General features: G+C 45.8%; 1 protein-coding gene across 1 annotated transcript; it reads left to right on the top strand.

The window, feature by feature from the left end:
* Positions 1 to 250: 250 nt before the first annotated feature.
* Positions 251 to 14,070, top strand: prdm15 (PR domain containing 15). Its single transcript, XM_070843309.1, has 24 exons — positions 251 to 349; positions 921 to 960; positions 1,043 to 1,136; positions 1,420 to 1,573; positions 1,662 to 1,814; positions 1,937 to 2,045; positions 2,137 to 2,220; positions 2,384 to 2,593; positions 4,749 to 4,955; positions 5,038 to 5,132; positions 5,223 to 5,310; positions 5,394 to 5,561; positions 5,727 to 5,821; positions 5,952 to 6,083; positions 6,696 to 6,836; positions 7,029 to 7,192; positions 7,638 to 7,717; positions 8,400 to 8,519; positions 8,629 to 8,760; positions 8,904 to 8,987; positions 10,213 to 10,388; positions 10,481 to 10,561; positions 12,064 to 12,285; positions 13,003 to 14,070. The coding sequence occupies exons 1-24, from the start codon at positions 251 to 253 to the stop codon at positions 13,534 to 13,536; spliced, it is 3,462 nt and encodes a 1,153-aa protein (XP_070699410.1). The 3' UTR covers positions 13,537 to 14,070.
* The last annotated feature ends 2,216 nt before the right edge of the window (positions 14,071 to 16,286 follow it).

The following is a 16,286-nucleotide window of genomic DNA, read 5'->3' as shown; positions in this document are numbered from 1 at the left end:
TACAGATGCCAGTTAAAAGTCACTCAGAGCTGGATCGAGGCTAATCTGGGTCTAATTTATACTAATACTGAAATAAGTAGCATCTAAAGAAGGTTTGTGGAAATTAGAAGAGAAAAATAAGAACTTTTAATATTTTAATATTTACATTTTTATATTTTACTCAAATGAACTACACTACAAACTCTAGTTGCCTAACTAATGCTTGATTGAGCTGCTTCATTGCGACTCTGAAGAGCCTACAGCCCCCACAATGCACTGGGCGCGGTTCATTTCCGGTCCTGCGCCGTTTCTGGAGCGGATTGGAACCCGGAGTCAGGATTCGATAAATGAAGGGTCTCTTGCAGAAAAGGTAACGTGTTTTCCCTTAAATATACATCGACTTTCTACTAAATGGCGCCGCAGTTCGGTAGCGGAGGTGCAGCTGGGGTGCCCGGACCCCCCCGGGCCCCGCGGAGCCGTCTCCGCCGCTCGCTGCTCGGCGTTGAAGAGCATCGACTCCGGTTTGGTGGTTTGCGTCTCCGGTCCATCCGCCATGCCGACTGTTCTTTGTTGCATTTTACTGAAGAGGAGCCGCTCAGATCGGAGTTAAAACCCGGCTAGAGTTTGGGAGCGACTCAAATCCTGGATCCCATCTGCCGCCCGGACTGCATACGTTAATATGCATGTTCCAACTCTGCCGCTTCTACCCGAAAGCAGCCCGTGTTGTCATGATGCTGCTCTGATCGGCCAGGGAGCCCGGTGCTCTGCCATGTTACACCTGTTTGCGGGCTTGGAAGTTCACTCACATTCTAACAAGCACTTAAAAGTGCCTCCTCCATGTAGATGTACATGTTAAAGACGGTCAGCAGGACCTGGCTGCAGCTCCTGATCCCCGTTTGCTTCCTCTTAGTGACAGAAACTATGTTCTCCTCTGTTTGCAGGTTGGCATAATGGCTGAGCAGACGCCAGATGAGTTCATCTGTGAGTATGAATCCAGCTGCTACAGTAGATGATGAAGTGTGAGGCTGGGCCGTGGTGACAGCTGTGGTGATGTGTGCTGCAGGGTGTGAGGACTGTGGCCAGTACCATGACTCTGAGTGTCCTGAGCTGGGACCGCTGGTGACCGTCCAGGACTCCTTCGTCCTCAGCCGGGCCCGGTGAGTGTCACCCATCCGCTGGTAGTTTTCTGACATTGTAAGCTGACCCTGACCTTTATCCTCCTGCTGGAGGTCTGTTCAGGTCTGTTAATGTCACAGACCTTGAAGAGAGATGGTGTGAGTGAGCCGCTCATTACAGATGTTTACTTTCTGCTACTTAAAGTTTCATGCTGAACTTGTATCTTCAGTAGTGAAGGAACTCATGAGGAAGTCATAGAAATGACTTTAGACTTTTTGTGCTGCTTCATGTCAGCCGTACTAAACTGTTCTGGTCCCGGATCAGGTCGTCTTTACCAAACAGCCTGGAGATCAGACAGGTGGCCGACGGGGCGGAGGGGGTGTTCGTCCTCCGCCGGCTGGTCAAGAGGACTCGGTTTGGGCCCTTTGAGGCTAAGAGGGTCCCCCACCTGGAGAAGGAAGGAGCGTTCCCTCTGAAGGTGCAGCCTGATGACGACACACGCGGTAGTTTTCTTTTGTCATTTCAGCTCTTCCTTTCTTGCTAATCCTCCATCCTTCCTCGGACAGATCTTCCAGAGGGATGGCATGGTGGTGTGTTTTGACTCCAGCAGTGAAGAAGACTGCAACTGGATGATGCTGGTCCGACCTGCCGCCGACCACACGCACCAGAACCTGGCTGCTTACCAGCAGGACGATGAGGTGTTCTTCAACACCTCCCAGGTAGCTGCATCCGTCCCAAACATGAGCTGCTGCTGCCGGTCCAACATTTCAACGACACATTTAGCCATGCAGCCCACTCATGTCTAAAAGCCTGGTGTGCTCTTCGCCGCTGTGTTTCCCAGGATGTGCTGCCAGGAACGGAGCTGAGGGTCTGGTACGGAGCTTTCTATGCCAAGAAGATGGAGAAGCCCGTGCTGAAGCCCCCACTGCAGCCACCACCTCCTGTAGAAGGTAGATGACATCCCAGCACGGGTGCTGTCGTAGGGTGCTTTGGCGACAGTGTGGGTTGTACCTTGTAGTTGTTTTTCTCTCTCTTACTCAGATGTGACGTCTTCATCTGCTCAAACAGACACCCCGGAGAAGACTGGAGCCCACGTGCCCCCAGTGGCTAAAGAAAACAATGCAGGTGAGATCACTGAAAACCTCCATCACCTCCAGTCAGTGTATGTGAGAAATGTTGTTGTCCTCCTCCACCTGGAGTGAACTCTGGTGGTGTTCCCCTCTGAAACATGTCTATGCTGAGGCAGTGCTGGGACATGTTTGCACATTGCCCCCTCTGTTGTTCACAGGTAACATGCTGAGTCATCTCAATGAGACCAAGACCTTAACGGTGCTTCCTGGCGACGCACTCCTGCCCCAAGAGGGGAGCCTGGGCGGCCCAGACGAGGAGGACGGGGACCCCCCCGCAGCTCAACCGGGCCCCAAAAGAGGGCACGGCCGAGGGAGGAGAGCCAAGGGACGCAAGCATGGAGCTACAGCTGCCGCCAGCAAAAACAGAGGTGAGACGGGAAAAACAGCCGAGCTCGAGCAAGCAGTGTGTTTAAAAGTCTGAAAGCGGAGCTTTGTGATGCTCTCTGTATATCTGGACCCAGTTTGTGGATGACATGGTCGCTAAACATCAGGATTTGTGTCAGTCCCTAAATGAACAAAGGCTCACTGTCCTCTGCTGCCGCTCACAGAACAACAAGCAAAAATCATACAATCAGAAAATCCTCACAGTAAAAGCAAATATGTTAATTATTCCACATCGTGATGTAATGCAGACACTCAGAAACATAACTGCTCTCACTTTTTCCCTCTGGTCGAATAAGGACGTGCTCCTTTGCTGTTTCTACACCACCGCTGTCACGTCCAGGCACATTCTGAAGAGGCTGTCAGACGGCATGATGGGAAAATGTTGCAAATGTTTTTGGTTTTGGGGCTCTTGAATAAAAGCGTCCCTGTAGAGCAGACTGACTGACAGTATGTAATCTACGGAGAACAGAGCTCAGCCGCTCGCTGTGTGGCTCTAGAGGTGTCTTTGTCTCTGTCAGTCAGTCAGTCGGACCACAAGCATTTATCTCAACCGCTACGGGATGATTTGGGGATTTCAATGACATTTGGTTCAGACATTGGTGTCGTCTTCAGGATGATTTGTAATAACTTTGGTGATCCCTTCACAGCAGGTTAAACCTGGTCCCAGCTGTGGTCTGTGACTAAAAACTACTGACTTTCCCATCAGCCTCTGCTGCACTTTGTGCTCAGTGCTGATTGTCAAGTGTTAGCGTGCTAATATGATAAACTAAGATGGCGAGCGTGTGAATAATATGGCGACACATTAAACATCAGCACGTGAGAATCGTCATCATGAGCACATTAACTTACTGTAGTCACCGTTTAGTTCAGAGCACCGCTGGGCCGAAGCACAGCCTCACACAGCTGCTACCGTCTCTGTCGTCTGATGGAGTTTTATGCCTCCACGTCAGCAACAGCGGCCACAGCGCAGCGCCTCCGTGCACTAATTATGACACAGTTACACACAAATATCCAACAGTATAAAACGATGAAGTGAAGATATTTTACATCCCAAAGGTCACTGTGACATCACCATTAGTCAGTGCCTTAACAGTGACAGAGGGGGAGACTGTGATCATGTTTCTCACTGGGTCGGATACTGAATCTGTGCTGGCAGGTTTAGATCATCTCTGCCGCTGGGTTGAAGGTGTGTGTGAAGCGTCCATGCTCTACAAACTGTAGCTTCTTTGGAACAGCGTCCATGTTTGAAGCTCTGCCTGCTGTCATGGCTCCAACTCTGTGTTCATAATCAGCTTTACTGGCCAACGTGAGGACTCAGACTCTGTTTCTTGTTTCTCTCGGTGAACTCGCACACTAATAGACTTACAGCAATGTTGTGAGTCCAGTTTGTTATTGATTTGGCAGGACAGGCGGCTCCTGTTCCTCTGGCGCTCCGTCACCAGTGCACTGGTTTTGCTGGTTTTGAGCTTCAGGTGATTGTTGCTGAAGCACGTGATGAAGCTCTCTATCAGTCCTCTGTGCTTCTCTGTAAAAATAGGCTCCAAGTGAAAACAGCACGTTTCTCTCTGGAAATGATTCACTGCAATCAAACATGTCAGTGATAACTTGTAGTAATGACACTCGGCAGCTCTCGTTCAATTCCATATCTTATATACAGTCTATATCAGTGCGTACATTATGAGTCTGGACAGACGTGGCTGTAAACTGTAACTTGACCGGCTGGTGGGGGGGCACACCGCTGTTTTAGGTCTTGATTATTCTAAGGAATGTGTGTCTCATATCTTATATTTACCATTATTTTAAAGAATGCATTTCTATGTTCAGTCGTGAAATATTATCTCCCTGAAACATAATAACTTCAGAAATCAAATTTAATGTTTATGTTTAAAGGGAACAAGAGAATATCTGCCCGTGTGTGTGTGTGTGTGTGTGTGTGTGTGTGTGTGTGTGTGTGTGTGTGTGTGTGTGTGTGTGTGTGTGTGTGTGTGTGTGTGTGTGTGTGTGTGTGTGTGTGTGTGTGTGTGTGTGTGTGTGTGTGTGTGTGTGTGCGCCATTATCAGATTTTTATTAATCTCACTACTCGTTTGTCAGTGTTGGATCACAGAGTTCTCTCTGACGTTGGATTCCTGATGTGTGCAGATGTGAAGCCCCTGGTGGAGAGCTCAGAGCCGGTGCCCTCAGAGGCTCCAGCGGCCGCAGAGAGCAGCAGCCGGCAGAGCACTCCAGACAGCGGGCCAGTCCTGAAGAGACACAAAGCCCGGGAGCACAAGAGGGTGTACCGCTGCTCCCTCTGCAACAAGGTCTTCCAGAACAGCAGCAACCTCAACAGACACATCAGGTCTCATGGTAGGTGGAGAGCAGTGTCAAATACATTCCCTCTGTCTGAAAGGTGACATAACTCCAGCTCACCTTCCTGTATCTGCTCCAGGTGACAAGCTGTTCAAATGTGATGAATGTGACAAGTTGTTCAGCCGCAAGGAGAGTCTAAAGCAGCACATCTCTTATAAGCACAGCAAGAACATGGTGAGTAAAACTGGCACTTTGTTTACTGACCCTGCTACTTGATGTGTTTATATGTCCTCTTTGTATGACCCCCCCCCGCCCCCCCAACAGCCTGACCAGGAGTACAAATATAAATGCAACACGTGTGAGAAGTCCTTTCGCCTGGAAAATGCCTTAAAGTTCCACAACTGCCGGACAGGTAGGACACTGCTTCAGTATGAAGTTGTCTCCTTGTGTTTCCACGTCTCTCATCACGTTCACCTCGTCCTCTTCTTCCCGCAGACGACAAGACGTTCCAGTGCGACATCTGCTCGCGGTTCTTCTCCACCAACAGCAACCTCTCCAAGCACAAGAAGAAGCACGGCGAGAAGCTCTACTCCTGCGAAATCTGCAACAAGATGTTCTACCGCAAGGATGTGATGCAGGAGCACCACAGAAGGCACGGCGTGGGTGAGTCCCACAGGGCGCCGTCGGGGTTAGATGCACGATTCACATCTTAGATGACTACAGGTGGATTTGCTTAAGAACAACCCAGAGCTGGATCAGATTGTTAGAATGCAGCATGTCATTCAACCGTTTTTTACACTGAACTAAAAGCACACTGCATCTGAGCAGGACCAAAGCACATGAAGAGAGAGGAGCTGGAGGCCAATGGAGAAGAAGGGACCAAGTATAGGAAGGAGCCGTCACCCTGCCCCATCTGTGGCAAGGTGAGCACCCTGCACAGCAGCAACAACTAATGGCACCCATGTCAGCGGGTCAAGAAACTGCACATAAAAGCTGGAAGATGTAGAGTGGGTGTTCAGGAGCGCTTCATCACTGACGTGTTTGTGTGCACAGGTGTTCTCCTGCAGGAGCAACATGAACAAGCATCTGTTGACTCACGGTGATAAGAAGTACACCTGCGAGATCTGCGCTCGCAAGTTCTTCCGCGTGGACGTCCTACGAGATCACATCCACGTTCACTTCAAGGTGAGACGGCGCCGAGCCGAGGAGTCTTTCACTAATGCAGAACAAAACTCAGCACAGACTTTTCTCTGTCGCTCAGCAGCTTTTATATACGAGGTTTGTGCTCAAATTCAAATATCGTCCTTCAAAAATGCTCTGGTGTCTCATCTACACAGTCACAATCAAGTAAACCACAAATCTTTCATGAAATGGTCCATTCGTCGTTTCCTCCTCCCTGAGATGGAGGATCATCGGATAAATGAGAAAGTAAAAGAATGAAGAAGGTGCCATGTGCACAAAATGTTTCTAATTTAAATATGTAAATAGTCTGAATAAACCTGTGAAGATACTAACTGAACTTTATCAAGTAGTTAATTATACCACTATAGTTGCATTTGTAACAACAATTTAGTGATGACAAAGGGTCTGGAGATGTGATGTGTAGGTACCTTGAAAGTGCTTTAATTTGACTCTTAACCTGCTGTAGGAAGCCTGTGGACAATTAAAACATGGCAGACACCTCGGTGGTTGTTAAACAGCACCTCGGATCATGCATGTTTCTTCACATTAGCTTGTGACGCTCCCTCTGGACCTCAGCTGTCACACAGTTGAATCAAAGATGTGTTTTTGCTGCAGGACATAGCCTTAATGGACGAGCAGGTGAGGGAGGGCTTCATCAAGAAGATCGGCATTTCAGCAGGCGACAGCGACGACACCGAGGAGGAGGAGGATGAAGACGACCCCGAGCACCACAAGTACAACTGCAAGAAATGTCAAGTAAGCTTCGTCCTAACGGGCATGGAGACGGCCTGCAGACTTCAACAAGCACGGCAGCCTCTGTGTCCGGAGCCACGTGCTTACAGTGCAGAGAGCTGCTGTGGTTGAAGCACGTTACAGAATATAAAATGTGTCCCCAGAGCTCATTTTACTAACAGTGTCACTGAAATTCCCCCACGTCTGTGTGTCTAGTTGTCATTTGCAAAGGGCAAAGAGTACCTGAAGCACATCATGGAGCAGCACAAGGAGAGAGGCTACGGCTGTGGGATCTGTAACCGACGCTTCGCACTGAAGGCCACGTACAACGCTCACCTGGTCATCCACCGAGAGCAGCTGCCCGACCCCGCAGTGCAGAAGTAAGAGCACGGGAGGCGGGACAACAACCTGCCCCCCCCTCTCATTCTCCGTTTGTTTGGCCTGAGATAATGGATAACATTTGAGACAAGAATGTCAGCTGAGGTCTGTTAAAATATTACAGTCTCTCTGGAAGTGTGCTGATGAGGAGAGTCCATGTGGAAGCACTTTTTTTTTTTTTTTCTCTCCCTGGGTGAGATGGAGATGAAGAGAAACAGATGTGTTGGAGGTCAAATCTTAGCCAGATATCAGGGATGTGTTTTTACATGGCGTGTAATCACTTGAAAAGGTTCAGGTCAGGATGTACCAGAGCTGGACTGTAACTGAAAGCAAATGGTCTGATTTGAAGCAGAAAATGTGATTTTAAAGTGAAACTGAAACATGAAATGAACAAGCTGCACCACAAACGAACTGTAATCATTTCATGTGTGCTCCTCCGTCCCAAAGGTACATCCATCCATGTGAAATCTGTGGCCGAATCTTCAATAGTATTGGTAACCTGGAAAGGCACAAGATCATCCACACTGGTGAGCGACGCCCTGCCATCTGTGTGTGTGTGTGTGTGTGTGTCCCACTCAGACAGACTGGACAAGTCGTGCTTCTGCTCACTAAACTCTGATGCGTTCACACCAACACTCAGATGGATCTGCTGCTTCGCCTCCGTCATGGTTCCTACACATATCTTCTACATTGGTGATTGATTTGTCTTGTGTGTTTTCTACATGAAACGCAGTCAGTGTGTCAGTGTGGGAACAGCAGAATCTGGAGGAGCTCCTTGTAGAGCTAGACGACAGTTTTTATGAAAACCCTTTTCTATTTTCACTCTTTAAAATAATGATGCAAGTTTTTTGCTGCATCTTTATATGAATACATAGTCTGAGTGGTCCAAGGATATAAGGACCGTAATGGTGGGACACTTTGAGCCTTAGTGGTCAAAAAGTGGTTTGATTGTGGACACCAAAAAAAGTCAATATTAAATATGAGTTTGTCATGGTGTGTTTTTACCTCTTTTTGGGATACACGTTGTGGACTACAGTATCCACAATGCTTTTGGGTATGGACGTAAGTATCTCAAGATGCTGTGCCTCTCATATGTGCATTACAAGGGCAAGACACAAGAGTGACAAATGTGTTTGATTTAGATTGATCAGGAATAAAACGTGTGAAAACGGTGTGTAACAGGGAAAGTGTGTTTGTGTGATCATCCAGGGGTGAAGAGCCACAGCTGTGATAAGTGCAACAAATCATTCGCGAGGAAGGACATGCTGAAGGAGCACCTCAGGGTTCACGATGACATCCGAGACTTCCTGTGTGCCGAGTGCGGGAAAGGTCAGGTCCTCACCGCTGCACCGCGGCGCCTCATTACTTTTTCGACACGATAAACACACATTGTAGCTGCACTGGGGAACGTCGCCATATTGCGTGTTTTCCTGTGCAGGCATGAAGACCAAGCACGCTCTGCGGCACCACATGAAGCTTCACAAGGGCATCAAAGAGTACGAGTGTAAGGAGTGCAATCGCAAGTTTGCCCAAAAGGTCAACATGCTGAAACACTACAAGAGGCATACTGGTTAGTAAAAACGTGTGTGTGTCACTGAGGAAATAAAAAGTAGTGCATCATAAGTCTCATAAATAGACAGAACAAACAGAGAAATGACGTCATGCTGCTGTTGATCCTGCAGCGTGTTTACTGCTGTGACTCTTTGCCTGCAGGTATAAAGGACTTCATGTGTGAGCTGTGTGGGAAGACGTTCAGTGAAAGGACGACTCTAGAAACACACAAGCTCATCCACACGGGCAAGTGTTGTCTCATGTGACACCAGCAGGCCGAGGAATCACACTTCATCTGTTACACCCACCGTCACATGACACGCTGAACATCCTGTAGTTTGGAGTTTTTCGGCCTGTGTGCTCGGGGCCAGGGTGGAGAGGTTTATGGTTAGACGGGATCTGATTCTGCAGCCAGAATAAAAAAAATTAAAGGACATGTTCACTGTAAAACACTAAAAGTTGAAGGTACAAGACAGAAATAGAACTGAATACACAGATAAAGTCTTAGTTAAACAAAATGAAGTGTAACAGTCAATAAAGCATTTTAGCTGGCTAATGCTAAAGCTAATGCTAACAGTTAGCTAGCTATCACAAGTGAGAAGTTCAGAGAGCAACAAATATAACAAATTAAGTGCCAATAGTGAATTGTTAAGTCTGTGTCCTGGCTGTTTGACACTGGTTAATAAAACACTTCTATAATTATCAACGTGAAGACAAACCATCATCTGGTCCCACGCCTGTAAATCCCAACCATAGGTACTCGTACGTACTTTCTACGAGTCCTTCTTTTTGTTTTCCTAGATATATTTCATTGCTTTCCATGATTCCCTTGCTTAGGTTGATTCTCCATTCACCTTTCTTTTGCTACCGATCAGCCATCACTCCATTTGAACATTTTCCCGCCAGTGATGCGTTGTTCCCCCGCCATTTACAGATGTAAGACACGTTCCCGTGTTCCACCATGTTTGGCGTCCCATCGGATTCTGTGACTCGCCCTGATATTGTCACCCTAACATCACTCCTCATGACGACCAACCTAACTTTCAGTGCAGGTCACAGAATCTGATGGCCGTGCCACCGCTTCAAAAATAGGTCAGATAAACGAAGAGTAACACTTACATTAATTCCCATTGCTTTGTTTTATTAGTTTTCTCAATTTGTTTTATGGAAATTTCAAACTTAATTACAAAATGTATTTCTAAATGACCTTTCGCAGCCGACCTGCAGTACCTACACGGCCCACCACGGGGCCGCAGCCCACACTTTGGGAATCACTGATCTAAGTTATCAGTGTTATTTATTGATGCAGTATATTTTTAACTTGAGCAATAACCCTCTATCTTCATAGTAGAGTCTGTCCAAGGGGAAGGGAAATGTTAAGGTCCAAACTATAAATGTAATAAACTTCCACCAGTAGTCTGTAAAGTCAGGTCTCTTCAGGATGCTGGACTGACCCTCTTTCTCACTGCAGTGGGTAAGACGTGGACATGTGCGACCTGCGATAAGAAGTACCTGACGGAGTACATGCTGCAGAAGCACGTCCACCTGACTCACGAGAAGGTGGAGGCCCAGTCGTGTCACCTCTGTGGGACCAAGGTGTCCACCCGCGCCTCCATGAACCGACATCTGCGACGCAAACACCCTGAGGTGAGTCCGGACAGTCATGTCGGGAAACTACCCACGTTTTACCACCAGGCCAGCTGCTTTTTGAAATGCCATGTTTTCCTTCATGTGTCCAGGTGGTGTCTGTGAGAATCGATGAGTTTGATGATCTTCAGGAGAATTCAGCAATCAATGATTCATCTATCGGCATCGTACAGGTTAGATCAGTTCTTTCACAACAGAGTATTGAGGCATATGACAGTGAAACACTGAAACCAGATTTTGTGTGTGTATAAATATACACTACTCACTAAAGTTAGGGATCTTTGACTTTCAGGTGAAATTTATGGAAAATGTAAAAAGTGAATGCTACAGTGATATTATATCATGAAAGTAGGGCATTTAAGTAGAAGCATGCACTGGTAATTTTATTCATCTTAAACAATTTATTGAAAGAAAATCTACCAACAGTGGTAGGTATACCACAACAAAACATTTTCGGTGTCTCAGTAAATTGGGACGTGGCCAAAGGACGTCCACTCCTCTCCTTTCTGTGACTCTTCCAGTCTCTGTATCACTGTTCCAACCTCCTGATGACACTCTGTGACCCTCTAAGCTCAGTGAACACCTCCGTCTGAGGACTTCCTGTTTGAAGCCTCCAGTGTTGAGGTGCTGCTGATCAACTGTTAGGTGTCGTCTTGGTCTCATGATGTCAGAATGTGAACAGCAGGATGAGGAGGACTGTTTAAATACCAATTCTAACTGAAGCAGGAAATGTATTGGTGGATTCATGGATCAAACCTGTTGTGATTGTTGCTGTTAAGCTTCTTGTTAGAGAACAGCAGCTGGTGCAGAAAGTACTGAGACACTGAACAGTTGGACATGTGCATTCAAAGGTTTAGAGAAGGTCACATTAAGTTCACCTGGAAAGGTTAGAATGCATTTTAGGTTCATCCTGAAATTCCACCCGAAAGCCGAATATCCGTGTGTGTGTGTGTCTGTGTGTGTGTCTGTGTGTGTGTCTGTGTGTGTCTGTGTGTCGTAAATTATGCTCTTTATACTCTTAACTTCCTTGTGGTGTATATAGAACTATGCATAAAGAGCTGTCAGAGTGCAAATATAAATACTTCCTGTTTATCCGCAGCATGAGCTGCAAATGAGGCATTCACGTGCTGCCTTAACGTCTATTCCACCATTATCCCTTTGCATCTTGTGTGAAATCTAGTGTACCCTGTCAATGTCTATTGGTGCTTTTCTATTACACAGTTTTAGCTCTACTCATCTCGACTCGGTTTCAGTTGATTTCCATTACAATACCGTACCACCTCAGCGTGGGTGGGGTCGTCATAGCAAGGCGGCCCAAAACTCCAGTGTATGCGACATTTGTATGGGACACAAACACAACTAAGGACATGGAGTGTTTGGTTTGCGTGTAGCCAGTTTTAAAAACGGCGGGTTTGATTCTTGTGAACGAGTCGCTCTCATGACTCATCCAGTGATGTCACTCCCTGGCCAATCAGTGACCTGCAGTCTGGTGACGTCACATTTTTGGCTCGACTCAGCTCGCTTAGAACCCCGACTGAGTAGGTACTAAAAAAGTACCTGGTACCAGGTACTGTCACCTGGTGGAGAACCCTAAAGACCTAGCCGAGTCGAGCCGAGTAGGTGCTAGTGGAAAAACGCCTCATGTTCTCATGAAATGTGTCACCTCCCTCCTCAGCCCTCTCTGACCCTGGAAAAAGACGGCATGGCTCAGGAGAGGCCCAGCCGACCGTCCCGAAACGCCAAGAAGAAGCAGAGAGTTCAGGCTGAGCAGGAGCTTTCCGAGTCCGACGAATATGTTGACTTCACTGAGCCGCGGCATGAGCCCATGGTAGAATTCAACGCCGTCATTGTTGGTGACGAGACTGAGACGAGCTCTGCTGTGCAGAGTATCCAACAGGTAAACGGGAAGATTTTACATAAGTTACTGTTTTATTGTCATAATAACATGTCCAATCTCCTTTTTTCAAAGACCACAAGAAATGGGCAGAAGTTTTGCTTCCTGAGGAGCCAAATGCCCAAAGACAGCAGCTGACTGCACCTGCTGATGTCAAGCAGAATAATTAAGAAGCAGTGATGATATACTCTGTTGTAAAACAATGCTATTAATATTCTGGCTCTACATTCCAAGGAGCCTGGTTTTCTTGTTTTGTTTAATGTGGCACAGAGTCATGAGAACTGACAGCTGTTGGATATCGTAATCATTTGTCACATGATCAAAGTGCAATGAAAAGGGTAATAATTAAATAAAATCTAAATGGGTATACATTAAATAAAACTGATAAATTGACAGATTATATCTTAACATCACATTAACCAGCACTTATGACCTTACAAGGGATGATGGATATTGAACTGAAGATTTAACAGGAAATGATGATGATGATGATGATGATGATATTATTATAGACTATGTGGCTGCTGAATAAAGCAAATAATCAATACATACAGAAAAACTGCAGAAATGAATGGGAAATAAATAAATAGATCAATGAATGAATGTTTTATGTTGAAAGAGTGATGTAGGTTTCACTCATTGTCCCGTATGAAGTCATCAGTGACAGACTGATGTGATGTTGAATGAACTGATCCATATATCCGTGCGTCCGTGTTTCAGGTGGTGGTCCTGGCCGACCCCAGCGCTCCATCCGCCTCCTCACCCAACAGCTCGGTGGGGCTGACCAACATCACCGTCACGCCCATCACCAGCCACGCCCCCGCCCAGTTCACCAGCCTGCAGCCCGTAGCCGTGGGCCACCTGACGGCCAGCGACCGGCCCCTCACCCTGGACAACTCCATCCTCACCGTCACCTTCGACACGGTCAGCGGCTCCGCCATGCTCCACAACCGGCCTGCCGAACTCGTCCCAGAGACGGTGGGACCCAGCGGAGGTACGGCACCCCAGTCAGTCGCCCACTTCATCAACGTCACCACTCTGGTCAACCCCATGAACCACCAGCTGGAGGCCCCAACCTTGGCCTGGAGGCCCGTACAGGCGGCCGAAGGCAGCCAGGTCACCCCCGTGGTGGAGGGTGCTCAGGAGGGTCAGGAGGCCCATAATCAGGGCCCAGAGCCAAGCCGGCCCATCCAGAGCCAGCCGCCCCCCCAGCAGCAGCAGAGCGGCTCCACGCAGCAGATGTTCAGCTACTAGAGCAGAGACTGGAGGTGCTGGCCACCTCACTCTCCCAGACATTGTTATATAGTAGAGTAGATTTTATCAAACTGTACAAAGCTTTGATCGCTGTCACCCAGATGCCTCTCCAGCCCCCATGGAAGAGAATGAAATTACCATGATTTTTTTTTTCTTTTTTCTATTGAAAAAAACAAAGTGGCTGTAATAATTAACAGAATATTGAAAAAAGAGAGAAAAGGTACATTTAGCCAAACTCACTGACACTCACTGAAGATTTACATTTCAAACCAAAGCAACATGTTGAATATTGAAATGCCTTACCAGCCTTTTAAAAACATGCATGTTTTAAAGCTAAATCTGCTGCTCAAAAAGTGAAACCTGAAAATGTACCAACCAGAAGAAGAAGACGACACATTTGGTGCAGTGGAAGTGAACACAGGTTATGTGATAAGTAACAGAGGCTCACTCATGAAATGTTATTTTTGATCGCTGTAAACTGTAATTGTTGTTGAACCGTCTGGAAAAAATGCTGGAAGAGTTTTTCTACTGTTATTTTTAAACAAAATACCTCTTTAAAATGGTTTATTTGTCTTCATATACATTTTGTGTGTGTGGTGAACAATGAGTGGGTATATTTCAGCCACTAGTGCTCCATAAATCCCTCAGCACAGGCCACCTGAACCATGATGTTTGTCCCGGTCGATGTGCGTGCGTGCGTGTGTGTGTGTGTGTGTGTGTGTGTGTGTCATCCATAATAACATGAATGAGCAATGCCTCACATCTGGCAGTTGTCTAAATAGGAAAGAAGAACAGATCCCAAAAACTCTACTATTATCAGAGACAAAGGAGAAATTTAAGAAATGCCCCCTGAAGGTAAAGTTGATTTTTAAAGACCAGTTTTGTGAAAATGTGAACAACTTTCCAAAAACTAATGTTCTCGCTCTGCATTTACATCTGAGGCCATATGGGAATTATCTTTAAATGATAATGTGCAGATCACATTTACTTAAAAATAAATAAAACTTTAAAAAGCTTTTTTAACTTTGTTCGTGTAAATGAAAAATATATTACACATGACTGTCTACGTCTATTTTGCAATTTTTAAACTAATATATTTTTTACAAACTATATTTTTATTTTATTCTATTTTGATTTTAAGATAAGAGAGACTTTATTTAGCACACACCCACCGGAGAAATTCACGTGTCAAGACACAGAAAAGGTGCCGAAACAAAGTGTCAGTGACAGAGGTAGACCTTTTGTACCTCAGAGCTTTTCCTTAACATGAATTTACTGACAAAAGTTTTTGAAAAAGTATTTCTGATCAGTTGAAATACTGATTCTTGTTACATGTGATATGAATATCAGACCTGAATATGTGGTTCAGGTACGTTTATCCTTCTTTAAATCCTTAACCAACAGTAGAGAGGTGTGTGTCTGAACCCCACACTGATAACAAAAGTCCAGGAGATAACGGTATGGAGGCGTGAAGGATTGTACAAGACACAAACAGAATGTTTTTCTGTAGTTCTATGTTAAAGTATCATGATACTAAAGCTGAACATTCATCTAAACATTAGAAATGAAGTGATGGTGTTTAAGACCGGAAAAAGCAGTGAGTGTTTCATGTCGACGTCAAGCTGTAAACGCTGAGGTATTTTTGCTGAAACAGCACCTGCAGCAGTACGATGGATAACCAGGAGGAGAATGTTTCACCTAATCATAAGTATGAGTCGTGACCTTCATACTCTCCATATCTAGAACTTCTGTTTAATGTTGGATAGTTTAAACACAGCTGTTGGTGCTTGGGAGCAGGAGAGATTTAACCCAGCTCTGACCTCTACAGAAACACAAAACATGTCTCATACTTTGACCAGTGTGTAACCTCTCCCTATTTATATATAGAAGGTCAAATGAGCCTCAGCTTGATGGATTTATTTTCACAGACGTTTGAGCTCTCAGGTCTGTCACAGAGCTGGAAGCTGTAACATAAAACTTCCAGTAGATGGCGATAAAGTCTGCCAGCATCTTGCACACATTTAATGATTTAATAATAAAATAGTGTTAATATTTTAACACCAGCTATTAAATCAACAATTATATATTAATAATTGTATTCCTAATCAGACCAGCAAATACTGTCAATCAGTGAAGAATAAAACCAGTTCAAAAGCAGATTTAAGAGTTCCTCACAGCGTGCGTACAGCGGTGCATGAAACCAGAGAGAGAGGAGTGCGTTATACAGACTGTGGTGAACAACCATCACATTCTGATACTGAACATCAGCAGCTGCATTCTTATAATCATTTGTATGCCAACACACTTCAAAGAGCCCCTCAGGAAACAAACTGAATCATGGGAAGAAAAAAGTACTCTGGAACTAATTATAAATAACATGCCAGCACATTCCTGAGCCGATATCTACTAACATGCTGTCACAAGCTCAGGTTTACTGTACGACAGTAGTTTCTCCATCTCATAACTGCTGTATCAGTTAGCATATGAGGTGATCACATGCTACTGTGATGCTTCCAGACCAGTGAAGAGCATCTGAGTGCAAACAAAAGAAGCCATGTTTCTCACAGAGGAGAAAAGTGGACGGTCCTGATTTATTTTCCTGTTCTTAAATCAGATCAGTGAAGCACATGACAAGAGCTGATTTAATCAGCACATCAATAGAAGCTCCTCTTTCATTCTAATGATCAAGAGATGTGATGCCGCCCACATTTACACTTTACAGGAGGGGTGGACCAAACACCTCAAAGGGC

The sequence above is a fragment of the Pempheris klunzingeri genome, chromosome 14 (genome assembly GCF_042242105.1).
Source record: "Pempheris klunzingeri isolate RE-2024b chromosome 14, fPemKlu1.hap1, whole genome shotgun sequence".
NCBI lineage: Eukaryota > Metazoa > Chordata > Actinopteri > Acropomatiformes > Pempheridae > Pempheris > Pempheris klunzingeri.
Note: the sequence above shows the minus strand (reverse complement) of the source record. Positions and strands in the feature narration are given on the sequence as shown.

Excerpts from the sequence above, each read along its gene's own strand:
- prdm15 (XM_070843309.1), top strand. The coding sequence starts at position 251 with ATGCACTGGGCGCGGTTCATTTCCGGTCCTGCGCCGTTTCTGGAGCGG. Across the intron at positions 350-920 it reads AAGGGTCTCTTGCAGAAAAG|GTTGGCATAATGGCTGAGCA; the intron begins GTAACGTGTTTT and ends CTCTGTTTGCAG. Across the intron at positions 10,562-12,063 it reads CATCTATCGGCATCGTACAG|CCCTCTCTGACCCTGGAAAA; the intron begins GTTAGATCAGTT and ends CTCCCTCCTCAG.